The sequence below is a fragment of the Musca autumnalis genome, unplaced genomic scaffold (genome assembly GCF_047663935.1).
Source record: "Musca autumnalis isolate F117 unplaced genomic scaffold, ASM4766393v1 scaffold_2, whole genome shotgun sequence".
NCBI classification, from domain to species: domain Eukaryota; kingdom Metazoa; phylum Arthropoda; class Insecta; order Diptera; family Muscidae; genus Musca; species Musca autumnalis.
The window spans coordinates 239,899,620-239,927,047 of NW_027411755.1; the positions used below are offsets into that span (position 1 = coordinate 239,899,620).

General features: G+C 31.4%; 1 protein-coding gene across 1 annotated transcript in view; it reads right to left on the reverse strand.

The window, feature by feature from the left end:
• Positions 1–346: 346 nt before the first annotated feature.
• LOC141395385 (uncharacterized) overlaps positions 347–27,428 on the reverse strand; it is a 108,018-nt gene continuing 80,936 nt past the window's right edge. The window contains exons 2-6 of the mRNA XM_073971116.1: positions 10,603–10,852; positions 10,332–10,537; positions 9,999–10,254; positions 9,237–9,916; positions 347–1,365 (exon numbers count right to left, since the gene is read on the reverse strand). Of these exons, the coding sequence (XP_073827217.1) occupies positions 1,082–1,365; positions 9,237–9,916; positions 9,999–10,254; positions 10,332–10,537; positions 10,603–10,852 (1,676 nt within the window). The 3' untranslated portion in view covers positions 347–1,081. The remainder of the gene's footprint in view (positions 1,366–9,236; positions 9,917–9,998; positions 10,255–10,331; positions 10,538–10,602; positions 10,853–27,428) is intronic.

The window sequence follows — 27,428 nt, forward strand, 5'->3', positions numbered from 1 at the left end:
ACAATGCCACAAGCGTGGATTTTTTAAAAATATTTTTCCAAGGACCCACAATGCCACAAGCGTGGATTTTTTAAAAATATTTTTCCAAGGACCCACAATGCCACAAGCGTGGATTTCTTAAGAATATTTTTTCAAGGACCCACATTGCCACAAGCTTGGATTTTTTTAGAATATTTTTTAAGGGTCCACTGAGCCACAAGCGTGGATTTTTATATACTCACATTAGATACATATAAAAACTTAAAATAATATAACCTTAACTTACCCCACTGTGCTTTGTTAACAGAATCATGTTAACTCTTCTTCGTGTCGTTACATTACAAGAAAATGAGAAGACGATGGTGAATAATTTATTTTATCTTTTTATTTATTTTTTATTTCAAATTACTCTTTGTATGTATATTTTATACATTAATAAATATGTATATAAAAGTAAAAAAGTAGCATACCTATAACTAAGAAAAAAGTCTTATAGTAAAAAATATCATGCAAAAGAAGTGCTTACAAACTAAAAACTAATTAATTAATGTCAAACTTACAAAAAAATAGACGTCGAAACGAATAAAAAAAGAAAGTGCCATTCTTTGCTTAAAGGAATCGAACTGAAGTTACTTCATTGACTCCTCAGGGTTTTTAAACTTATTCTCTGCTATGCTAAAATACAAATATATATGTTTATACGAGTGTTTGTATAACTGTATGTGTGTGTATTTATGTGTAAATATGTAAAAAATGTTACAAAGCATCACGTTTGTAAAACTATGCTTTGTCGACTTGATAAGAAATAGGTTCCTTCTGTTCGACTTCCATGGAAGTTTTTGATTGTTCCCCGAGGTTTTGTTTTTTTCATTGTCACCAAAGGTGAAGTTACCAAAAATCACAGCAACAACAACAGAGAAAATTCAACCTATTCCAGCAAGACAATAAAGCATAGTTTTTCTACCTTTACCAGATTTTGTTGATTGGAAGGAGGTGTTTTTTGGAGGCGGGCGTATGTTTACTGCTTAGGCGAAAGGGATTGTTCTTTCTTTTTTTTTGAGAAGAGGGAAAGGAAGATTATCTTCGAAGCTCAGCCTCACATTTAGGCCATTAGATCCTCGTGTTTGCTTGTTAATGTACGCGGCAGTGTGTGTTTCTGCTGATGACGATGATGGTGCTGATGGTGTTCCTTTAAATGCTGATGCCGCGGCAAGATTACCGATGCTGGCGGTGTTGTTGTGGGTGGCGTATGTGCTGCTGCGGCGGGTTTACTTGTCTCACGATAGAGAATGTACACGCAAACACCAATTAATATCACAGATACCATAACGGTTAGCAGCACGCTACCCATATTGCTGGAAATCACTTCTAGCATGGAACCAAAAGCTGTGGGGAGAAACAAAAGCAAGAGAAAAAACAATGATTATGTAATGATGTATGAAAAAGGTAAGAGGGGAGAGATATGCAAAAGCATCGAGAAAGGCTTTACTGTCTGTAAAAGGCCTCAGAGAGCCACAAGTGTGGATTTTTAAGAATATTTTTGTAAGGACCCAGAGAGCGTGATTTTTTTAAAACACTATTTTCTCAATTGTGGATTTTAAAAATACTTTTTTTCAAAGGGGAATATTTTTTAAGAATAGTTTTTAAGCTTTGATTTTTTTAATATATATTTTGACCCACTCAAAGCCACTAGTCGTTTTTTGAAGCGTAGATTTTTTTAAAAAAAATTTTAAGAATATATTTTTAAGCATGGAGTTTTTAAAAATATTTTTAAGAATATTTTTTCAAGCGTGGATTTTTTAAGAATATTTTTTCAAGCGTGGATTTTTGAAAATTTTTTCAAGCGTGGATTTTTGAAAATTTTATTTCAAGCGTGGATTTTTTAATATTTAATTTCAAGCGTGGATTTTTTAAAAATGTTTTTTTCAAGTGTGCATTTTTTAAAAATTTTATTCTAAGCGTGGATTTTTGAAAAATATTTTTCAAGTGTGCATTTTTTAAAAATTTTATTTTAAGCGTGGATTTTTGAAAAATATTTTTCAAGTGTGCATTTTTTAAAAATTTTATTTTAAGCGTGGATTTTTGAAAAATATTTTTCAAGTGTGCATTTTTTAAAAATTTTATTTTAAGCGTGGATTTTTGAAAAATATTTTTCAAGCGTGGATTTTTTTAAAAATATTTTTTAAGAAGTTTTTGAAGGCTGGATAATTTAAAAATATTTTCAAGGAGTGGATTTTTTTTAAATATTTTCAAGGAGTGGAATTTTTTTAAATATTTCTAAGAGCGGATTTTTTAAAAAACATTTTTTTTTTAAATATTTTTTAAGAATATTTTTCATGCGGTGATTTTTTCAGTATATTTTTTAAAGAGTGGTATTTTTTTAAAAATATTTTTCAAGCGTGGATTTAAAAATGTCAAGCTTGTATTTTTTAAAAATATTTTTCAAGCTTGAATTTTTTTAAAAATTTTTTTTTTATACGTGAATTTTCTCGAAATAATTTTAAAGAATATTTTTAAGCGTGGAATATTTTCAAAATATTTTTTAATAATATTGTTCAAGCGTTGATTTTTTAAAAATATTTGTAAATAAAATTTCTTTCAGCCGCATTTTGCAAAAATATTTTTAAGAATATTTTGCAATGCGTGGATTTTTTAAAAATATTGTTTCATCCGTGTTTTTTTAAATATTTGTGGAAGTGGAAAAATATTTTTGAAGAATATTTTTTTTAAAGTGGATTTTTTAAAAATATTTTTTTCATGCGTGGATTTTTTAAAAATATTTTTTAAGATATTTTTTTTTTCAAGCGTGGGTTTCCAAAAATATAATTTTCATGCGTGTATTTCTTAAAAATTGTTTAAGAGTATTTAAAAATATTTATTTTTAAAAGAGGATTTTTTTTAAAAAAATATTTCCAGTGTGGATTTTTTAAAAATATTTTTTAAGTATATTTTCTGCAAGCATGGATTTTTAAAAATATTTTTTAAGAATATTTTCTTCAATCGTGGATTTTTTAAAAATATTTTTGAAGAATATTTTTTTTTTTTTTAAAAACATTTGTTAAGAAAAATTTTTCAAACGTGGATTTTTTAAAAATATTTTTAAGAATATTTTTTTCATGCCCGGTTTTTTTAAATATTTTTAAAGAATTTTTTTCAAGCTTGGGTTTTTAAGAACATTATTTTCAAGCGTGGATTTTTTAAAAATATTTTTAAGAATTTTTTTTCAAGCGTGTGTTTTTTTAAAATATTTTATCAAGCGTGGATTTTTCTAAGAATATTTTTTCAAGCGTGTATTTTTTTAAGAATATTTTTTTCAAACGTGGATTTTTTAAGAATATTTTTTCAAGCGTGGATTTTTAATAATATTTTTTAAGCGTGGATTTTTTAAGAATTTTTTTTCAAGCGTGGATTTTTTTAAGAATATTTTTCCAAGCGTGGATTTTTAAGAATATTTTTTTCAAGCGTGGATTTTTTTAAGAATATTTTTTTAAGCGTGGATTTTTTAAGAATATTTTTCCAAGCGTGGATTTTTAAGAATATTTTTTTCCAAGCGTGGATTTTTAAGAATATTTTTTTCAAGCGTGGATTTTTTTAAGAATATTTTTTTCAAGCGTGGATTTTTAAGAATATTTTTTTCAAGCGTGGATTTTTTAATAATATTTTTTCAAGCGTGGATTGTTTAATAATATTTTTTCAAGCGTGGATTTTTTAAGAATATTTTTTCAAGCGTGGATTTTTTATGAATATTTTTTCAAGCGTGGATTTCTTAAGATTATTTTTTCAAGCGTGGATTTTTCATGAATATTTTTAAGAATATTTTTTCAAGCGTGGATTTCTTAAGAATATTTTTTCAAGGATGGATTTTTTAATAATATTTTTTCAAGCGTGGATTTTTTAATAATATTTTTTCAAGCGTGGATTTTTTAATAATATTTTTTAAGAATATTTTTTCAAGCGTGGATTTTTTAATAATATTTTTTAAGAATATTTTTTCAAGCGTGGATTTTTTAAGAATATTTTTTCAAGCGTGGATTTTTTAAGAATATTTTTTCAAGCGTGGATTTTTTAAGAATATTTTTTCAAGCGTGGATTTTTTAAGAATATTTTTTCAAGCGTGGATTTTTTAAGAATATTTTTTCAAGCGTGGATTTTTTAAGAATATTTTTTCAAGCGTGGATTTTTTAATAATATTTTTTAAGAATATTTTTTCAAGCGTGGATTTTTTAATAATATTTTTTAAGAATATTTTTTCAAGCGTGGATTTTTTAATAATATTTTTTCAAGCGTGGATTTTTTAATAATATTTTTTAAGAATATTTTTTCAAGCGTGGATTTTTTAATAATATTTTTTAAGAATATTTTTTCAAGCGTGGATTTTTTAATAATATTTTTTCAAGCGTGGATTTTTTAATAATATTTTTAAGAATATTTTTTCAAGCGTGGATTTTTTAAGAATATTTTTTTAAGCGTGGATTTTTTAAGAATATTTTTTTAAGCGTGGATTTTTTAATAATATTTTTTCAAGTGTGGATTTTTTAAGAATATTTTTTCAAGTGTGGATTTTTTAATAATATTTTTTCAAGCGTGGATTTTTTAATAATATTTTTTAAGAATATTTTTTCAAGCGCCGATTTTTTAATAATATTTTTTAAGAATATTTTTTCAAGTGTGGATTTTTTAAGAATATTTTTTCAAGTGTGGATTTTTTAATAATATTTTTTCAAGCGTGGATTTTTTAATAATATTTTTTAAGAATATTTTTTCAAGCGTGGATTTTTTAATAATATTTTTTAAGAATATTTTTTCAAGTGTGGATTTTTTAAGAATATTTTTTGAAGTGTGGATTTTTTAATAATATTTTTTCAAGCGTGGATTTTTTAATAATATTTTTTAAGAATATTTTTTCAAGTGTGGATTTTTTAATAATATTTTTTCAAGCGTGGATTTTTTAATAATATTTTTTAAGAATATTTTTTCAAGCGTGGATTTTTTAATAATATTTTTTAAGAATATTTTTTCAAGTGTGGATTTTTTAATAATATTTTTTCAAGCGTGGATTTTTTAATAATATTTCTTAAGAATATTTTTTCAAGCGCCGATTTTTTAATAATATTTTTTCAAGCGTGGATTTTTTAATAATATTTTTTAAGAATATTTTTTCAAGCGTGGATTTTTTAATAATATTTTTTCAAGCGTGGATTTTTTAATAATATTTTTTAAGAATATTTTTTCAAGCGTGGATTTTTTAATAATATTTTTTCAAGCGTGGATTTTTTAATAATATTTTTTCAAGCGTGGATTTTTTAATAATATTTTTTCAAGCGTGGATTTTTTAATAATATTTTTTCAAGCGTGGATTTTTTAATAATATTTTTTCAAGCGTGGATTTTTTAATAATATTTTTTAAGAATATTTTTTCAAGCGTGGATTTTTTAATAATATTTTTTCAAGCGTGGATTTTTTAATAATATTTTTTAAGAATATTTTTTCAAGCGTGGATTTTTTAATAATATTTTTTAAGAATATTTTTTCAAGCGTGGATTTTTTAATAATATTTTTTCAAGCGTGGATTTTTTAATAATATTTTTTCAAGCGTGGATTTCTTAAGAATATTTTTTCAAGCGTGGATTTTTAAAAATATTTTTTCAAGCGTGGATTTTTAAAAATATTTTTTCAAGCGTGGATTTTTAAAAATATTTTTTCAAGCGTGGATTTTTTAAGAATATTTTTTCAAGCTTGGATTTTTTAATAATATTTTTCAAGCGTGGATTTTTTAATAATATTTTTTCAAGCGTGGATTTTTTAATAATATTTTTTCAAGCGTGGATTTTTTAATAATATTTTTTCAAGCGTGGATTTTTTAATATTTTTTCAAGCGTGGATTTTTTAATATTTTTTCAAGCGTGGATTTTTTAATATTTTTTCAAGCGTGGATTTTTTAATATTTTTTCAAGCGTGGATTTTTTACTATTTTTTAAGAATATTTTTCAAGCGTGGATTTTTTAATAATATTTTTTCAAGCGTGGATTTTTTAATAATATTTTTTCAAGCGTGGATTTTTTAATAATATTTTTTCAAGCGTGGATTTTTTAATAATATTTTTTCAAGCTTGGATTTTTTAATAATATTTTTTAAGAATATTTTTCAAGCGTGGATTTTTTAATAATATTTTTTCAAGCGTGGATTTTTTAAGAATATTTTTTCAAGTGTGGATTTTTTAATAATATTTTTTTAAGCGTGGATTTTTTAATAATATTTTTTCAAGCTTGGATTTTTTAATAATATTTTTTAAGAATATTTTTCAAGCGTGGATTTTTTAATAATATTTTTTCAAGCGTGGATTTTTTAATAATATTTTTTCAAGCGTGGATTTTTTAATAATATTTTTTCAAGCGTGGATTTTTTAATATTTTTTCAAGCGTGGATTTTTTAATATTTTTTAAGAATATATTTTTTCCAGCGTAGATTTTTTAAGAATATTTTTTCAAGCGTGGATTTTTTAATAATATTTTTTCAAGCGTGGATTTTTTAATAATATTTTTTCAAGCGTGGATTTTTTAAGAATATTTTTTCAAGCGTGGATTTTTTAAGAATATTTTTTCAAGCGTGGATTTTTTAAGAATATTTTTTTAGGCATGGATTTTTTAAGAATGTTTTTTCAAGCGTGGATTTTTTAAGAATATTTTTTCAAGCGCGGATTTTTAAGAATATTTTGTCAAGCCTGGATTTTTTAATAATATTTTTTCAAGCGTGGATTTTTAAGAATATTTTTTCAAGCGTGGATTTTTTAAAAATATTTTTTCAAGCATGGATTTTTTAAAAATAGTTTTTCAAGCGTGGATTTTTAAGAATATTTTTTCAAGCGTGGATTTTTAAGAATATTTTTTCAAGAATGGATTTTTTAATTATATTTTTTCAAGCATGGATTTTTTAATAATATTTTTTCAAGCGTGGATTTTTTAAAAATATTTTTTCAAGCATGGATTTTTTAATAATATTTTTTCAAGCGTGGATTTTTTAAGAATATTTTTTCAAGTGTGGATTTTTTAATAAAATTTTTTAAGAATATTTTTTCAAGCGTGGATTTTTTAAGAATATTTTTTCAAGCGTGGATTTTTTAATAATATTTTTTCAAGCGTGGATTTTTAAGAATATTTTTTCAAGCGTGGATTTTTTAAAAATATTTTTTCAAGCGTGGATTTTTAAGAATATTTTTTCAAGCGTGGATTTTTTTAAAAATATTTTTTCAAGCATGGATTTTTTAATAATATTTTTTCAAGCGTGGATTTTTTAATAATATTTTTTCAAGCGTGGATTTTTAAGAATATTTTTTCAAGTGTGGATTTTTTAATAATATTTTTTCAAGCGTGGATTTTTTAATAATATTTTTTAAGAATATTTTTTCAAGTGTGGATTTTTTAAGAATATTTTTTCAAGCGTGGATTTTTTAAGAATATTTTTTCAAGCGTGGCTTTTTTAAGAATATTTTTTTAAGCGTGGATTTTTTAAGAATGTTTTTTCAAGCGTGGATTTTTTAAGAATATTTTTTCAAGCGTGGATTTTTTAATAATATTTTTTCAAGCGTGGATTTTTAAGAATATTTTTTCAAGCGTGGATTTTTTAAAAATATTTTTTCAAGCGTGGATTTTTAAGAATATTTTTTCAAGCGTGGATTTTTTTAAAAATATTTTTTCAAGCATGGATTTTTTAATAATATTTTTTCAAGCGTGGATTTTTTAATAATATTTTTTCAAGCGTGGATTTTTAAGAATATTTTTTCAAGTGTGGATTTTTTAATAATATTTTTTCAAGCGTGGATTTTTAAGAATATTTTTTCAAGTGTGGATTTTTTAATAATATTTTTTCAAGCGTGGATTTTTTAATAATATTTTTTAAGAATATTTTTTCAAGTGTGGATTTTTTAAGAATATTTTTTCAAGCGTGGATTTTTTAAGAATATTTTTTCAAGCGTGGATTTTTTAAGAATATTTTTTTAAGCGTGGATTTTTTAAGAATATTTTTTCAAGCGCGGATTTTTTAATAATATTTTTTCAAGCGTGGATTTTTAAGAATATTTTTCAAGCGTGGATTTTTTAATAATATTTTTTCAAGAGTGGATTTTTAAGAATATTTTTTCAAGCGTGGATTTTTTAAAAATATTTTTTCAAGCATGGATTTTTTAATAATATTTTTTCAAGCGTGGATTTTTAAGAATATTTTTTCAAGAATGGATTTTTTAATAATATTTTTTCAAGCATGGATTTTTTAATAATATTTTTTCAAGCGTGGATTTTTTAAAAATATTTTTTCAAGCATGGATTTTTTAATAATATTTTTTCAAGCGTGGATTTTTTAAGAATATTTTTTCAAGTGTGGATTTTTTAATAAAATTTTTTAAGAATATTTTTTCAAGCGTGGATTTTTTAAGAATATTTTTTCAAGCGTGGATTTTTTAAGAATATTTTTTCAAGCGTGGATTTTTTAATAATATTTTTTCAAGCGTGGATTTTTAAGAATATTTTTTCAAGCGTGGATTTTTTAAAAATATTTTTTCAAGCGTGGATTTTTTAAAAATATTTTTTAAGAATTTTTTTTCAAGCGTGGATTTTTAAAAATATTTTTTAAGAATTTTTTTTCAAGCGTGGATTTTTAAGAATATTTTTTCAAGCGTGGATTTTTTAAAAATATTTTTTAAGAATATTTTTCCAAGCGTGGATTTTTTAAAAATATTTTTTAAGAATATTGTTCCAAGCGTGGATTTTTTAAAAATATTTTTTAAGAATATTTTTCCAAGCGTGGATTTTTTAAAAATATTTTTTAAGAATATTTTTCCAAGCGTGGATTTTTTAAGAATATTTTTTCAAGCGTGGATTTTTTAAGAATATTTTTTCAAGTGTGGATTTTTTAAAAATATTTTTTAAGAATATTTTTTCAAGCGTGGATTTTTAAGAATATTTTTTCATGCGTGGATTTTTTAAAAATATTTTTTAAGAATATTTTTTCATGCGTGGATTTTTTAAAAATATTTTCTAAGAATATTTTTTCAAGCGTGGATTTTTTAAAAATATTTTTTAAGAATATTTTTTCAAGTGTGAGTTTTTTAAAAATGATTTTTTAAGAATATTTTTTCAAGTGTGAGTTTTTTAAAAATGATTTTTTAAGAATATTTTTTCAAGCGTGGATTTTTTAAAAATATGTTTAAGATGATTTTTCAAAATATTATATTTTGCAAAATATTTGTTTTAAACCTGGCTTACCTCTTCCTGTGGCTGTATCACTTAATTTCGCCGAATCCGCCTCATAATCACTGCCCCCCTCCATGCCATTGTCATTGCGATCCAATATCAGTTTGGCAAACTTTGCAGAAAAACGTTCATTTGCATCATTGCTCTCCTCTTCAGCAGCATTAATGATTTCTTCTTCCACCGTCTTCTCATCTACGTTATTTGCAGCTACATCATCATCACTCACACTTTGGTTTTCTTGTAGCGCATTTGCCTTAATGTGATCTTCATTAACACCAGGGATAATATTTTCCAAGATCGCCACAGCATTCTCGGCATCTTCGTCGTCTTCACTTGTGTCTCCTACTTCAGCTTCTTCTTCATTTGTGTCAGCTGAAACTTCAGTTTCATTGACATTATTATTGGTGGCCACAGTTGGATTATCCATTTCTTGCACCAAAGCCTCCACTTCTTCCGAGGACTGGGTTGAGACCTCCGCCTGACCTTCACCCTTCCCCTCAACAGCAACATCATTATCTTTAAGTATCAATTCGGATTTATTTACAAATCTAAAGGGACGTAGGCCGCGACCCATACGTTCTTCATCTTCCAGGGATTCATGGGATGTGGCTACAGCACCACCCCGGCCGGGAACGGAAAAGCTGGCACGCACTGTTTGCATGCCAGATTGATAGCTGCAGACAACAACGAATCTAAAGAAATGAGGGAATGAAAACGTATTTTGTTTGATTAGAATAGATAAAGCTTAGCTCCTAATTTTTCTTCTGACTTTACCTCCTGGTACTGTGTGTAAAAATACCCAAATTCTCTTGTACAGTTATAAATGTTTCCACGGTATTTGTTTCGGGTTTTACCATGCTACCGCATGCCTTGTGATCAATGCGCATGACATATTTATCCTTGAAATCGTTGGGATCACCTTTGATGCCACAGTTGCCACCATCTACGACAATTTTACCACCGAAATTTGGTCCCGTTTCCACTTCAATTTCGGAGGCATTGGGTAGACACCGGGTTGCCTGAGCCGAAACTACAAACCAAAAAAAAAATTGAAATTACAAAATATTACACCCTCAGATATTTCTCCCTAACGCAACCCCAACTTACATCCTTTGGTGGGTATAACAATAGTGGGTCCTCCCAAATTATTTGTACTGAGAAAATCACTACCCTCAATTTCATTATCAAATATCTCAGAACGTCCCGTGATTTTCTTCAGTTGCTTATTCTTGGGAATGGATTTAATGTGAAAACTGTACTTGGTGGCCATCCGCAAGTTATCAACCTGAGCAACATATTGGCGAATTTGTCGTCTAAAAAGTACATGAAATGCTGTGTTAAATAAAAACTTCATTGATAATAAGTTTAAGTTTCCTACATTTGATCAACCACCTCCAAGTCATTGTCTTCGTTATTGTCATAGGCCGATTTGGTGGCATTTACCACTTTCGAGCGACACCTGTGCGGTCCAAAGGATTGCAATTCACAGAAAAACAATTGAAATGCAACTGGAGGTTCAATCTCATCACTGCTATTGGTGACAATGTCATTCGGTGACGGCACAAACTCCACTTCCCATGTCAGATTGACAGATTTGTAATTTGGTTCTCCGGAAACACTGCGAATTTCTGAAAGAAGAAGGGGAAAAAATAAATGTATTAAATTTTGGCAACGATAATAGCGAAGTATAAACGAACAAAACCAAAAACAGAAATTGCTTAAACGTTGGTACTTTAATAATTTTGAGGCTCGTGGTTTTTTAAAGAATATTTTTGAGGCTCATTTTTAAAGAATATTATTTTGAGGCTAGTGGTTTTTTGGAGAATATTTTTGTGGCTCATGCGTTCTTTCAAAATTTTTTTTGAGGCTAGTGGTTTTTTTAAACATTTTTATGCCTATAGGATTTTTTCAAGGTTTTTTTGAGGCCCGAGGATTATTTAAAGAATTTTTTGAGGCTCATGGATTTTTTCTAGGATTTATCTTGGTCCCTCTTTCATCTCAAGTCGACACTGACCTCCCCGTGGTGTCACCTGGGGAACTGCTGTTAACACCCGTTAAAGGTAGTGAGCTAACATGTGCCGCGCGTTCACCCATAAGAACGTTAAAAATTCGGGTTTGTAACCCTCCCCTAGAAAAAACAGCCTACTATGAAAAAACGAAAGAAAAACAAACCCTTCTAAAGTTGACGAACCCCGCAAACGTTTTAAGGACCATGATCAGCGAATCTGCACCTGGAATGTTCGCACTCTTTATAGAGAAGGTGCAGTCTTCGCATTGGCAGACGTACTTGAAAAGTACAAGGCCGATATTACTGCCATACAGGAAAAACGATGGACTGGGAAAGGCGTCACAACAACACCTAAAGGTGACGCACTGTATTATGAGCATGAGTTTGGTTGCGGATTCGTAGTTAGTCGGATCATTCTAGGCCATTTTAATGCCAAAATTTGGCCCAACAGTCGGGAAACTCAGTCTCCACAGTGAAACACCTGACAATGGTATAAGGCTGATAGACTTTGCAGCTGCAAAAAACATGGTAGTTAGCAGTACCAGATTTAATCATCTCGATATTCATAAGGGCACCTGGCTGTCTCCAGATCAAAGAACAAGTAATCAAATTGATCATGTTGTAATAGATGGAAGACATTCATCCAGCGTGTTGGATGTACGATCGTTCCGAGGCGCAAACATTGATTCGGACCACTACCTTGTTGCAGCAAAGGTACGTACCCGTCTAAACGTTGCAAATAAAGCACGAACAGACACAACGCGGAAGTTGGACATCGATAGGCTGCAAACACAACAGATAGCCACAGCATATTCCACTCAACTAGCCCAATTGCTTAACGCGAGCACTCCTTGTCCCGATAACATAACAACACAATGGCAGCATATTGCCCACTCCATGCAAACAGCCGCAAAATCCATACTTGGATTACAGAGACCTCCACAAAGGAATTTATGGTATGACCAGGAGTGTCGTGCTGCTACCGAAGAGAAAAATGCGAAATATAGGGCTACTTTACAATCCGTAGCAACACGTGGCGCACAGAGAGATATCGGGAGAAAAGGAGAGAGGAGAAACGTTTTTTCCGCAGGAAAAAGAGAGAGAGATGGAAAAGCGGGAGTGTGAAAAAATCGAGATATACAGGAGCCAGCATGAAGTCCGAAAATTCTACCAAAGATTCAAGCATCAAACTGATGGATTTGGTACAGACACAGCCTCCTGTAGAGACCAGCAAGGTAATCTGGTAACTGATACAGATAGTGTACTCAGGATATGGAAGGAACATTTCTCCAATCTGCTGGTATCCAATAGTAGCGAAGACGATGATACCACAGATCCAATCCCAGAAGATGGTATAGAATGTATACCGCCCGGCCAAGATGAGGTAAAAACAGCAATCAACCGGCTAAAGAATAATAAAGCAGCAGGAGCCGATGGCTTACCAGCCGAGCTGATCAAAACCGGAGGCGACACGCTGATAAGGTGTATTCATCAGCTAGTTAACACCATCTGGCAGGAAGAACGCGTACCCGACGATTGGAACCTGAGCATCCTATGTCCCGTCCACAAGAAAGGAGATAAGACTGTATGCTCCAACTATAGGGGCATAAGTCTACTCCCTATTGCCTACAAGATCGTGTCAGGGATATTGTGCGAACTACTAAAGCCCATGGTCAACGAGATACTTGGACCATACCAATGCGGCTTTAGACCTGGCAAGTCCACCATTGACCAGACATTTACCCTGCGGCAAATCCTGGAGAAAACTCAAGAGATGCAGATCGACACCTTTGTTCTTTCCTTTTTGTCGATTATAAAGCAGCCTTTGACAGCCCGCTACGTTCAAAAGTATTCCAAGCCATGTCTGAATTTGGTATCCCCGCAAAGCTCATCCGGCTTTGTAAAATGACTTAAACTGACACGAGGTCCTCAGTTAAAATAGGAAAGAACCTCTCCGAAGAGTTTGGTATCAAAAGAGGTTTCAGACAAGGAGACAGCCTTTCGTGTGATCTCTTCAACATCCTGCTGGAAAAGGTTACACGAGAGGCAAACGTCAAAAGAAGTGGCACAATATACACCAATAGTCACATGTTACTTGCTTATGCTGATGATATAGACATCATGGGCCGATTAGTAAAAGAAGTAACTGATACCTTTATGAAGGTCGAAGGAGAATCTGCTAAAGTGGGTCCGGCGGTAAACGGTGAGAAGACCAAGTTGATGGTGTCGACGCGCAATGCGTCCATTGAGCTCGGACCGACTGTGGAAGTTGGTTCCTATAATATTGAGGTAGTAAAAGACTTCGTCTACCTCGGCACCTCCGTAAACACAACAAACGACATCAGTTGTGAAATAAAAAGAAGAATTGTATTGGCCAACAGATGCCACTTTGGTTTAAGTAAGCAGTTTAAAAACTAGCGATTGCGCTGGCTAGGCCAAATCATAAGAATGAGCGATAATGAACCCGCTAAAAAGGCGTATAAATACTGACCGCTTGGCGGTGCACGCAGAATTGGCAGGCCAAAGAATAGACGGCGCAAACAAGTGGATGACGAGATGAAAAGGCGCGGTATTCCAGAATGCGAAGCAACAAATAGAGAGAAATGGAGATCTTTTCTTAGTTCGGCCTATGGAACAAATGTTCTGTAATGGGCCAGCTAAGTAAATAAGTATAATTTTTTACAGAAAATTTCTAAATCTATTGAATTTTTTAAAGAAATTTTTGAGGCTTGTGGATTTTTAAAAAATATATTTAAGTTAATATTTATATTTTAAAAAATTTTGAACTATTGGATTTTTTAAACAAAATTTTTGAGTCTTCTATATTTTTTATTTCAAAACTATTTTTAGGGCTAGTGGATTTTTTAACCCTTCGTTGGACACCAATATTGTTTGTCATATTCGTAACACATGAGTCTGGCCAGACCCATATAATTATTTTTATTTTTTTAGGAAACTTATTTAACATTTTCATATAAAAAGTTGTAGAATATGTTTAAAGGACCCTAATCTTTAATAAATAATCCTTATTTGTCAAAAAACATGTCGAAAAACTATACATATAAATGATATTATCAAGTTAGTAAAACAGGGCCTACGAAGTAAAAAATTCGTAGTTTTCTTGTCTCTATGCTCGAAAATCCTATTTATATTTCATTTTGAAGCACTATATTTTAGTTTTGGCCTATTATTCAGAATGAAGAGTGTCTATTTTATAACTTTACAGCTTATTGCAGTACAATAACGATGATATCAAGAGATAAATAAAGGCATATATCCTAAGGATTTTCTTATAATTCATGTGGAGAATCCTATATTTGCACCAATCCACCCCACAAAAAGAGCAGAAAAGCTAAGTAATGGGTTTTATTAGTCCAGTTACGTGTATAGTTGTCTAGAATACAAGTGTAACCCTATTTGCAAGGGATTTTTTTAGGTTGTGGTACATTCACTGATTTCAGACCCATATCCTGCTTTTGCGACCTTTTTATGAGCAATTTTGAAGACATGGTAGGGTGAAATGCGACAAGTTTCATAAAAGGGTATTCATTTTGTCAAATAATGTAGGAAAAATCAAATTTTAAGACAAATTTCGGAAAATTTTCAATAAAAAATGGGTGGGGTCTGACCAGACTCATGTGTTACGAATGTGATATGTATGTCAAAAAATCCTTGTAGCTCATTTTCTGGTGATCCTTTTGACTTCATGTTTCCTTCATTCATTCATATGAACCTGGAATCTCAGGTTCATAGCTTTATCGTAACCCAGTTTAAAATACAAAATAAAATGAAAAAGGCCTGGCCAGACTCTGGTGTCCAACGGAGGGTTAAATAAATTTTTTTTATGCAGAATATGTTTGAGGTTCATGATTTTTTTTTCGGCTCGTAGATTTTGTAAACAATATTTTCGATATTCATGTATTTTTTATGAATACTTTTGAAGCCAGTGGATATTTTACAGAATATTTTTGAGGCTCGTCGATTTTTTACAGAATATTTTTGAAGCTCGTCTATTTTTTACAGATTATTTTTAAGACTCATAATTTTTTGAGAATATTTTTAAGGCTCATAGTTTTTTAGAATATTTTTGAGGCTCATGTATTTTTTAAGAATATTTTGGAGCTCGTGGATTTTTTGAAGGATAGTTTTGAAATTCGTGGATTTTGTAAAAATATTTTTGAAGCTCGTGTTTGTTTACAGAATATTTTTAAGTCTATTGGCTTTTTTAAAGAATTTTTTGAGGCTTGTGGATTTTTAAAAAATATTTTTAAGGCTCATAGATTTTTTAAGAATATTTTGTAGGCTTGTGGATATTTTAAAGAAAATTTTTGAGGCTCGTATATTTTGTAGTCTAGTGTATTTTTAGGGAATATATTTGAGGTTAATGGATTTTTATATAGAATATTTTTGAAGTTCATGAATTTTTTTAGGCTCGTAGATTTTGTAAACAATATTTTTTGAGGTTCATGTATTTTTTATGAATATTTTTGAATCCAGTGAATTTATTACAGAGTATTTTTGAGGCTCGTCGAGTTTTACAGAATATTTTTGAGGACCGTGGATTTTTTAAAGAATATTTTTAAGGCTCATATTTTTTTTTAAAATATTTTTAAGATTTTTTATAGAATACTTTTAAGGTTCATGGATTTTTTAAGAATATTTTTGAGCTTGTGGATTTTTTACAGAAACATTTAAAATCTATTGGATTATTTAAAGAATTTTTTGAAGCTTGTGGATTTTTAGAAAAAAATTTTAACTCTCATAGATTTTTTAAGAATATTTTTTAGACTTGTAGATTTCTTAAAGAAAATTGTTGAGGCTCGTATATTTTTTAAGGAATATTTTTGAGGCTAGTGGATCTTTTTTAAATAAATTTTTAGGCTCGTGGATTTTTTATGGAATATATTTGAGGCTAATGGATTTTTATGCAGAATATTTTTGAGGTTCATGAATTTTTTAGGCTCGTAGATTTTGTAACCAATATTTATTGTATATCTTTTATGAATATTTTTGAAGCCAGTGGATTTTTTTTTTTTGAGGCTCGTCGATTTTTACAGAATATTTTTGAGAATCGTTGATTTTTTAAAGAATATTTTTAAGGCTCATAATTTTTTAAGAATATTTTTAAGACTCATATTTTTGTAAGAATTGTTGTGAAGTTCATGAATTTTTTAAAGAATATGTTGGAGCTCGTGGATTTTTTAAAGAATATTTTGGAATCTAGTGGATTTTTTGAAGGAAAGGCACGTGTTTTTTACCAAATATTTTGGAGGCTAGTGGATTTTTTAAAAAATATTTTTGCGTCAACTGGATTTTTTAAAAATGATATTTTTGAGGCTCGTTGATTTTTTAAACAATATTTTTAAGTATACTGCATTTTTTAAAGAACATTTTGGAGGTTCATGGATTTTTTAAGAATATTTTTGAGTTTGTGGATTTTTTACAGAATATTTTTAAGTCTATTGGATTTTTTGAAGAATTTTTTGAAGCTTGTGGATTTTTAAAAACTATTTTTAAGGCTCATAGATTTTTTAAATTTTTTTTTTAGGCTTCTTGATTTTTTAAGAAAATTGTTGAGGCTCGTATATTTTTAAGGACAATTTTTGATTCTAGTGGATTTTTAAGTCCATTGGATTTTTAAAAAAATTTTTGAGGCTTGTGTATTTTTAAAAACTATTTTTAAGGCTCATAGATTTTTTAAGAATATTTTTTAGGCTTCTGGATTATTTTATTATTTTTGAGGCTCGTATATTTTTAAAGAATATTTTTGAAGCTAGTGGATTTTTTTAATAATATTCTTAGGCTCGTGGATTTGTTAGGGAATATATTTGAGGCTAATGGATTTTTATACAGAATATTTTTGAGGTTCATAAATTGTTTAAGGCTCGTAGATTTTGTAAAGAATATTTTGAGGTTCATGCATTTTTCTATGAATATTTTTGAAGCCAGTGTATTTTTTACAGAATATTTTTGAGGCTCGTCGATTTTTTACAGAACATTTTTAAAGCCCGTCGATTTTTTTAAAAATTATTTTTAAGGCTCATAATTTTTTTAAGATTATTTGTAAGACTCATCGTTTTTTTAAGAATATTTTTGAGCCTCATGCATTTTTTAAGAGTATTTTGGAGCTCGTGGATTTTTACAGAATATTTTTAAGTCTATTGGATTTTTAAAGAATATTTTGGAGCTCGTGGATTTTTTACAGAATATTTTTGAGGCTCATACATTTTTTAAGAATATTTTTAAGGCTCATAGTTTTTTAAGAGCACGCCCGCTTTGCACTCCGAAGGTCTGCGGTTCGAATCCCAGGCCAAGCAACATCAAATTTTCAACGGTGGCAAAATTCCCCCTCAGTAATGCTGGCGACATTTCTTGAGTATTTAAGCTATGAAAAACTTCTCAACAAGTGGTGTCGTAAGACACGCCGTTCGGACTCGGCAATAAAAAGTAGGTCCCTTATCATTGAGCCAATATGAATCGGCGTGCACTCATTGATATGAGAGAAGTCTCCCTTGTCCCTTCGGGTATGTTGTGGGAACATATGTATGAAGTTTTTTAAGAATATTTTTGAGGCTTATGAATTTTTTACGAATATTTTGGAGCTCGTGGATTTTTTAAAGAATATTTTAGAAACTAGTGAATTTTTTGAAGTATAGTTTTGAAGTTCGTGGATTTTTTAAAAATATTTTTAAGGCACGTGGTTTTTTTTACAGAACCTTTTTGAGGCTAGTGGATTTTTAAAAAAATATTTTTAAGACTATTGGATATTTTTGAGGCTCGTAGATTTTTTAAAGAATATTTTAGAAACTAGTGAATTTTTTGAAGTATAGTTTTGAAGTTCGTGGATTTTTTAAAAATATTTTTAAGGCACGTGGTTTTTTTTACAGAACCTTTTTGAGGCTAGTGGATTTTTAAAAAAATATTTTTAAGACTATTGGATATTTTTGAGGCTCGTAGATTTTTTAAAAAATATTTTTAAGTCTATTGGATTTTTTAAGAATATTTTTAAATCTATTGGATTTTTTAAAGAATTTTTTGAGGCTCGCTGATTTTTTACAAAATATTTTTGGGGCTAGTGGATTTTTGAAAGAATATTTTTAAGGCTATTAGATTTTTTAAAGAATATTTTGAGGCTCATTTATTTTTTTTTTTGTAATTTTGAGGCTCTTGGATTTTTTAAGAATATTTTAGAGGCTCGAGGATTTTTTACAGAATATTTTCGAGGTTCATGTATTTTATTACGAGTATTTTTAACGTTCGCGGAGTTTTTACAGAATATTTATTGAGGCTAGCGGATTTTTTACAGAATATTTTTGAGGCTATTGGTTTCTAAAAAAATATTTTTAAGGCTCGCAGAGTTTTATGTTTGAAGTTTGTGGTCTTTCTAAAACAACACATTTTATTACCGTTTACCGATAATATTGGGATAATGGGTCCAACTCTAAGAACAAAAGCAGCCATCTTTGCAAAAATTGTTAAATACCCGGCCAAATTGGCCTAGTCGGACTGGAGTATTGAATGTATGTATAAACCAAACTGTTTGTATTGACACAAAGGACAGACATTAGCTTATGTGTTTATTTTCGCTAAAATCCCTTTTGACTAGAAAATAATTATTTTCATACCGCCACCCTTTTTAACTAGAAACTTATTGGCAATGAACAAATTACGCAGACTCCTCAGACTTATTGTTCAATTTCCTTTATGTAAAGCAGGTGAAAACAATGTGATTACTAAGAAATTCTTACTAGACGTTTTACCCACAGACAGTACTGGCAAGACAATAGCAAAGTTACAAACCATTTTCACCTATACATTCATACTTTTCTCTATACATATTTAAAAAATTTTAAATGTATTTGTGAAAAAGGTTTGTATTTTTGCTATTGTCTTGCCAATACTGGCATTTGTAAACGCAGGGTTAATGTCCCCTAGGGTTGCGCTCAAACGTAGGCTATTAATTTTTTGCAATGCCATAAGTGTTTGCTGTAACTTCCTTCTGATCCTTAAGAACATTGTTGATGACTTTTAGCTGATGGCCACTAACTGCTTTGTCTAGTAGGAAATATCATAAAATGTGACCAATCGTCGTCAGCAGCAGAAGTAGCTACCTCCGATTTATGATTTATATCGACACCTCCAAATAATAGTATGCTAAGTCTGAAAAGTGAGTTTTGCAGGAGAAGCTCTCAAAGTTTACACTTTTCTTTGGCCTTCTTTACAATGCTAAGTAAACATTTGTTCATAACTTCTGTTCGGATTGACCGATCATTACCAAAATTTGACAGAATTAGGGTGTCCAAAACCGAAACCGGTTAACCGGTTAACCGGTTTTGAGTTACAAAACCGAAACCGGTTTTCGCCATAAACGTCATTTTCGGTTAACCGAAAAAACCGGTTATTTGTGTCGGTTAACCGGTTTTAAAAAAGTAGTAATATTTTTAAAATTTCATTACAATTGTATTCTTGAAAGAAAACTAAACTTAACTAACAAAAGGTACGGCAAAATTATAAATGTCAGATACCTTTAAACTTGAAAATATTTTGTGTAAAATGGCACAACTTCAATATAGTTCAATTGAACAATCTATGAAAAAACTGCGTATACGTAATATCACACGGTTGTTTGAATGACGTTATTCATACGTTTTTGAATTATTACATTAAACTAAGAACTTGTCGAATTTAAGGTTATAAAAGGTAACGATAACAAAGTACATTTTGATTCCGGCACGATAATTTGAGGTTCTCAACGCAAGAAGGAGAATCCAGACTTAATGAAATGTAAATTTAATTCCTTTGGTACACAATCGTATATTTGTAAAGGCTTTTACTATTCTTAGAGCACAATTTCTGACTTATGTTTGCTGTCTCCACTCTAAGTTTGAATGTTAAATAACAAGGATATTATCAGATAATTATATAATAACGAATTAGTTATACTTAATTTACCCCTTGCCGCACATTTTTTATCAAATATTTATCAATTATGAGCAATTTTGTACGTATTTTACAAAACCGGTTTAAACCGGTTAACCGGTTTTGAATATTTTTGAAAACCGAAACCCGGTTTTTGAAAAAACTGAAATTTTCGGTTAACCGAAAACCGTTTTGTTTGGAAAAACCGGTTTTTTGGACACCCTAGACAGAATTTAAGTTAAAGGACGTAAAATGTAAAAACGTAAAGAACTTGAAAACATGCTAAGTCGACTTAGCATACTATTATTTGGAGGCGTCGATATGATAAATTGTGTTTTTTGCCGATCAAAATCCTAGCTAAGCAGAGAAATATCCCAGTGAACAGTTGTATTCGAGTAAATTTTAGAGCTTTTTATGGATATAACATATTTTTAGAATTTTTCCTAGTTATCTCTTATGAAGTCGGATGAAAGATACCAAGCAACAGTCCCGACTGTATTTAACACAACAAAACCAAAAATTTATGTTGGCCCATCTTTCATCTCAAGGTGGTGTCACCTGAGGACAGGTGTCCAACCCAGGACATTTAAATTATTTTACGCGGTTTTAGTATAAACTTTGAAAAGGAGAATATCTTTGGTCTAACAGTCGAGAAATCCAGTCACCAGTGAAACATCTGGCAATGGTATGAGGCTGGTAGACTTCGCAGCGGCAAAAACAAGGTAGTTAGCAGCACCAAATTTAAGCATCTCAACATTTACAAGGGCACCTGACTGTCACCAGATCAGAAAACAAGAAATCAAATTGATCACGTTGTGATAGATGGAAGACATTCATCGAGCATGTTGGATGTACGATCGTTCCGAGGTGAAAACATAGACTCGGAACGCCGATACTGTTGCTGCAAAGGCACGTACCAGATTAATTGAGTGCAAACAGACATAACACGAAAGTTGGACACCGGTAAGCTGCAATTAGAACATACTCGTATAGTCACAGCATATTCCACTTAACTGGCCCAAATGCTTAATTAAAGCACTCCCCGTTCCGACAACATTTCAACATAGTGGCAAAGTATTGCCCACTCGATGCAAACAGTCTCAAACCTATTCTTGGATACCAGAGACCTCCACCAAGATATCCATGGTATGTCGGGCGAAAGTGCGGAGTTCAGAAGCTATAAAATTGATCGATGGATATGATTATGGGGAGGCGGTCTGATCTAACCTAGGCGAGCTATAGCAACCTCCCATAAACCTTCTAGGGTCGTCCTCTGTCATCGTGCTAAATGTGCAGTCATCAATTTACTCGGCCAGATCGATTCCACATGGAGCAAGAATACACCCTTGCAGCTGCAGAATTGATGATGTCTCTGAATCATTCTGTGTTCAGAGTTTATAAAGTCGACTGGTCGATAAATGGATATGATTATGAGGAGGCGGTTCGATCCAAGCGAGACGACCCATTGCCATGATACGTATTTAATCAAACCGGGAACTCAATGGTGCTGTCTGGCCTGAGCCCTTCCCTATAGATATTCTACGAGCTGGAATGGAAATGGCAGCTGGAGAATTTAGGATGTTTCTGAAACATTCAAAAGCGATCGAAGCATCTTGGCTTTCTTAAATTTTATGAAAGTATGGCGTTTAGAGGCTGGATATGATTATGGTGAGACAATCTGATCGAAGCGACAGACGTTGATCAAACCCGATGGTGGTGTCCGGAGAACTAAATAAAACACCCAGAATCCTTCTGGAGTCGTCCTCTATCACCGTGCTAAATATGCAGTCAAAAATGTTCTTGCCCAGAACTATTTCCCATGGATATTCTACGAACAGGAATAGACCTGGCGGCGGCAGAATTTATGATGTCTCTGAATTATATCTCAGCGACCCGAGATCTTGGCTTTCGTAAAGTTTACCAAAGTGCGGCGTTCAGAGGCTAGTTGACTGGTCGATCTATGGATATAATCATGGGGAGGCGATCTGATCCAGGTGATAGGACGCATTGCCATAAGGCGCTTTTCTTCAAACCAGAAACTCTGTCCAGGGAGCTATAAAAGTCAGCCATAATTCTTCTGGGTTCGCCCGGTTTAATCGTGCTAAATGTGCAGTTATAAATTTACTCAACCAGCACCATGCCCCCTGATAAATACCTCGGACGGTGTCCCAAAGGTTGGTCGTGATGAGCATTGTAGTGCCCTTAGTACCAGGTGGCTACCGCCTTCCAAAAGAAAACTAATGTTAGGCAGATAACGCGGGACGGGAGAGACAGTACCAAGCTTGAATGTTACCCATATACATTCCATGTATGGATCTCAACAGTCAAGCCCAAGCGAGATATGCCTGCATTGTACAGATTGGTGCAGCAGCAATGCGAGCCCACCACCTCTTGATCTGTGATCAAATGTGTGATCTTAGCGAAGCTGGTTGTATCCAACTGTGCATGCTGAAGTTGTTGGTGAGATTTGTCTCTTGGATCTCACTAATCGATAATAGCACCTATCTCGCAAGAAGGAGGCACGGTCAGATATTGGCAGTGTAATGTGCGGTATGAGTTGCTGGAAAGACAAATGGTGTATCGGAAGCTGTGGAGCCGTATCATACTCCGACGTGATAATAAGGACGCTCTGGAGACTTTTTGTTATTGTCTCTGACCCGAGCTAATCCGCCACGGACAAATAAAATTCGAAGCAAACACTTCGGGATGTGTTGCTACCAAAACGAAAAAACAACACGAGATAAGCAGGTAGACGCTGGTAGCGACATTTTCGAATTAATTAAATTAATTAACCGATTTGGTTCAAACTTTGTGGTTCGAATATCCACAGCGTCAAATATCCCCAGGATATAGCAGGTAGTCCTTCCGGTCCTTTGGGCACTAGCCCTACAAACGATCATTTTGGCATAAGTAGATGTTCAGACATGTTCTGGTATAAAAATAAGACTGACTCAAGTAAATACTAGAATAAATTCAAATTTCTTTCGATTGTCAGATACGATTGAAGTCAAAACATTCACTGGGTGGCATAACTTCTTGGTGAAGTATCAGATCATATGGTGTGCCACACATCACAAGTCTCCAACCTGGTGGTGGTTGGTTGGTGTTGGGCCACTTGTTTACGCCAGCGTTAGAGTTGACTTTGTCAAAGGCGAAAAAGAGAACTTTGTTTTAATAGGATTTTCAATGAAAATCATGACGTTTATATTCTGAGCGGCAGTAGCAGCCACAGCACACAGCAGCCAAAAACAACAACTGACAGTCATGGTGCTATGGGGGAATTTTAAGCCTCATCAGTAGCAGCTCCCCACAAAAATCCAGAAAACATTAGGAGCAGGTTAGGCTGCATTGCAAGCAGTCAGTAGCTGCTGTGGCAGCTAGAATTGTAATCGGAGATTTATATTAGAATAAGAACGTGTTGCAAGTGGCAAGTGGCTGCAGTAGAACAACACTTTACAACAACAAGAACAAAGCAAACGAAAATCATTGAGGAAAAAACGTGAAGGTCTTGACTCACTTTTTTTACTACGACGACTCATATTGCGGTCTACATGGCAATAACGAGAAGCAACAGCAAAAGTTCAGTTGTTCTTGCCACTGTATGTTGCAATTCGGCATGCATCATGCAACAACATCCAAGCGAACACACATACACACACTTAAAGTGGAAGAGAAATTATGTCAATGGCATAGATTGCATTGCAATGCCACAAAATATAGCCTCTACTGCCCGGTTTGACTGCCTGCCGCCTAAAACGAAACAAAATGCAGAGAATTCAAGACCGTCCGTCATCGCTTGAATGATGACGATTTACCTCCCCAAAATAAAAAAATGCTATAAGAATTATTTATGAAAATATGTTGCTATGCAAAAACAATGCTAGTTATTCGGCAAGGCAAGGCAAGGCAGGCAGTCAGTCATCCATCCACTGCATCCATTGCCAATAGTCATGTCGTCGAGAGGTGAAACTACAAAGATGTGATAAGACTACTATTCTTCATCTCATCCAGCGGCAGCACCATTTTAGTTTGGACACAAATATAACAAGTTGCCTACCTGCCTGCCACAAGGAACACAAGAAATATGGAAAATTCTTCCACTATCTCTGCTCTGCTTCAGGAGGTTATTAGAAATTTATGGAAATTTTTGTGGCTTTTGAAAGGCATGGCTTAAAATTTGGCAGTTACATTTACATCAAAATCTATTAAGTTATCAAAAAGCATGGCATAGCAGAAGTAGCGACAATTGAGATTGGGGGTGTGTCTGGTTGACCTCATCTTACTTTATGCTGATATTTTTGTTTTCTTGGTGAAAGTAAAACTTATTAATGCAAAGAGAAGAGGTTAAGATCGTTAAGAATTGGGTTTACATATTGAATATTTTTTAGACTTTTAGAAAGGAGAGGTGTTATGAATGGGGGACCCTTTGATATTTCCTAAAAACTGGACTTGAATTTAAATTGAAAGAAGGGAATATTTGTCTTTGCAACATTTTTACCCTCATCCTGGTGGCAACAGAGGGTATATAGACTTAATCACGGTCAGAAATTTACTTGAATGAAGACCAAATCCATTTTAGACAATTGGAAGTCGATCTCGTCATTTTTTTTCGCCCGTCGCACAAATATCAAAAAATTCTTGTCACCATTCTAAACATTTCAAATTTTTCGAAACTCAACTTGTTTATTATTTTTCGAAAAAGTCTTATAAGCGTAAAAATTTTGGAGAAAAAATTTATTTTAAAATGAGAAAAATATATTATATGCGAGTTTCTAAAACAAAGGACTATTATTCACCCCTTACCTTAAGTTGAATGATTTAGTAAATCTCCTAAGCGTTCCTTCATATAACATTTCCTCTAATTTGCAAGGGTTGCCGAATATTTTAGTTATAATATTGGTCCAAATGAAAATTTTTAATATAATTTTTTTAATATTTTTCAAAGCGTGGATTTTTTAAATATCGTGTTTCTGGTGGATTTTTTAAATATCGTGTTTTTTAAATATTTAAATCGTGATTTTGCAAAGCGTGGATTTTTTTAAACAAAAATTTTTAAGGCGTGAGTTGAAGAAAACATGTTTAAGTGGTGGATTTTTTAATAAATATTTTTCGAGAACTTTTATCGATTAAAAAGATGTTAAAATTTCTTTTGTTTTTGTAACAACTACAAAACAAACAAATTAAATTGTTGTAAAATAAACAATGAGTAAAGTTGTTAAAAAGTTACTGAATGGGCCCCCTGCCCACCTATTCCTTTCCTCATTGTTTATTTTAAAACAATTTCATTTGTTTGTTTTGTAGTTGTTACAAAAACAAAAGAAATGTTAACAACTTTTCAATCGATAAAAGTTACAGAATAGGCCTACTGGGATTTAAAAAAGTTTTTAAGGCACTGTTTTTTTAATATTTTTCAAAAACAAATTATTAATATTTTTAAAAAATTGGACTTTTAAAAACATTTTTCATGGCGTTGACTTTTTAAAAAATTATTTTCGAGGCAAAAATTTAAATAAATATATTTTTTAAGTTAAACGGTTTTATGTTAAACATACATTGCAATGTTTAAGATAAATGTACTAAAAACCGAAAAATAATAAAATAGATACAGTCGTGGGAATTATAAACATATGCATAGACTAGACTAAAATAAAACCGTGGGGCACGTCAATTGTCTACAATCGTTGATTAAAATGTTTGTTTTGTAATGTTATACTATAATTAGGCAGTTGTTCAACCGACAACGATGGACGTGTGATAAGTAGGGCTAGAATGTGGAAACAAGCTAGCAAGTTTTAGGGTTTCATAGTGGTGAGCGAGTAGTACTTTGTCAATTAAAGACAAACTACGAGCAGTGAAACGCTTCCTCGCCAGGCAGCAGTGTGAATGTCCAACGATAAACTATGTAGTTGAAACATCTCTTTTATTTACATGGAGTGTATAACTATTGGAATTTCCATGAGCAAGAAATAGTAAGTAATTTCCTCACCGTCTGCGGGCCAACTGCCTAACGACGAATTAAACGATTCTTCTATCGCACATTAAGTCGATAATTTGTAGACAATTGACGTGCCCCACGGTTTTATTTTAGTCTAGTCTATGCATATGTTTATAATTCCCACGACTGTATCTATTTTATTATTTTTTGGTTTTTAGTACATTTATCTTAAACATTGCAATGTATGTTTAACATAAAACCGTTTAACTTAAAAAGTTTTTTTTTACCTATTTTTATTTTCTAGTTTTTAGTTTTATTTCGCATTCTGTTTAATTCGTTTAGTGCTTCATTATTGCAAAGTTTCTTGCCCGTTAGTTTATTGCAGTCCAACTCCTCTATACGTAGTCCCTGCAAAGATCTTACTCTACTAAGAGCCACGTGGGCTTGACCTTCTTCAAACAGTTTCGCACCTAAGTATACGACTGCGTGATCCACAGTGCTGCCCTGCATTTTATGTATAGTAGAAGCCCATGATAGTATTAAAGGCAACATTCTTCTTTCAGCCGTCCCGTAATTGTACTTAGCTGGAAACTGTATGGCTTTCGGGTGTATAAGATCTACTGTATAGTGCACTGTATTCTTCTTGTCAAGCCCTTTTATTTGATACCCATGTTGGTGGGATTGATAAAAAATTTTTATCAGCCATTTGGTAGCGGCGGCCATCTTAGATTTCAATTTTGCATAGTAAATTGTATTCTACTGGTTGAGCACTTTCATTTGACACCCATATTGATGGGATTGATAAAACCTACGTTATCCGCCATTTTGTACCGGCCGCCATCTTGGATTTAAATTTTTTATAGTATATTGTATTCTGCTTGTTGAGCCCTTTCATTTGATACCCATATTGATGGGATTGATAAAACCTACGTTATCCGCCATTTTGTAGCGGCCGCCATCTTGGATTTAAATTTTTTATAGTATATTGTATTCTGCTTGTTGAGCCCTTTCATTTGATACCCATATTGATGGGATTGATAAAACCTACGTTATCCGCCATTTTGTAGCGGCCGCACTCTTGAATTTATAATGATAATGAATAAATATAATTGTATTGTCACCAAAATCCAAAGTGTATACAAAATTTCAGATTAATCGGTTGACAGCAAGAGGGTTAAATTTGAATTACTAAATTTGACCCAAGAATAAATAACAAATAAATAATAAAACAAACGGGGTGAGCTAAATAAAACCATTTAAAAAATATATGCAATGTGTGGTTTTTTTTAAAATATGTTCGATTTTTTTTTAATATTTGCCAAGAATTAAATGAAATTTTTAA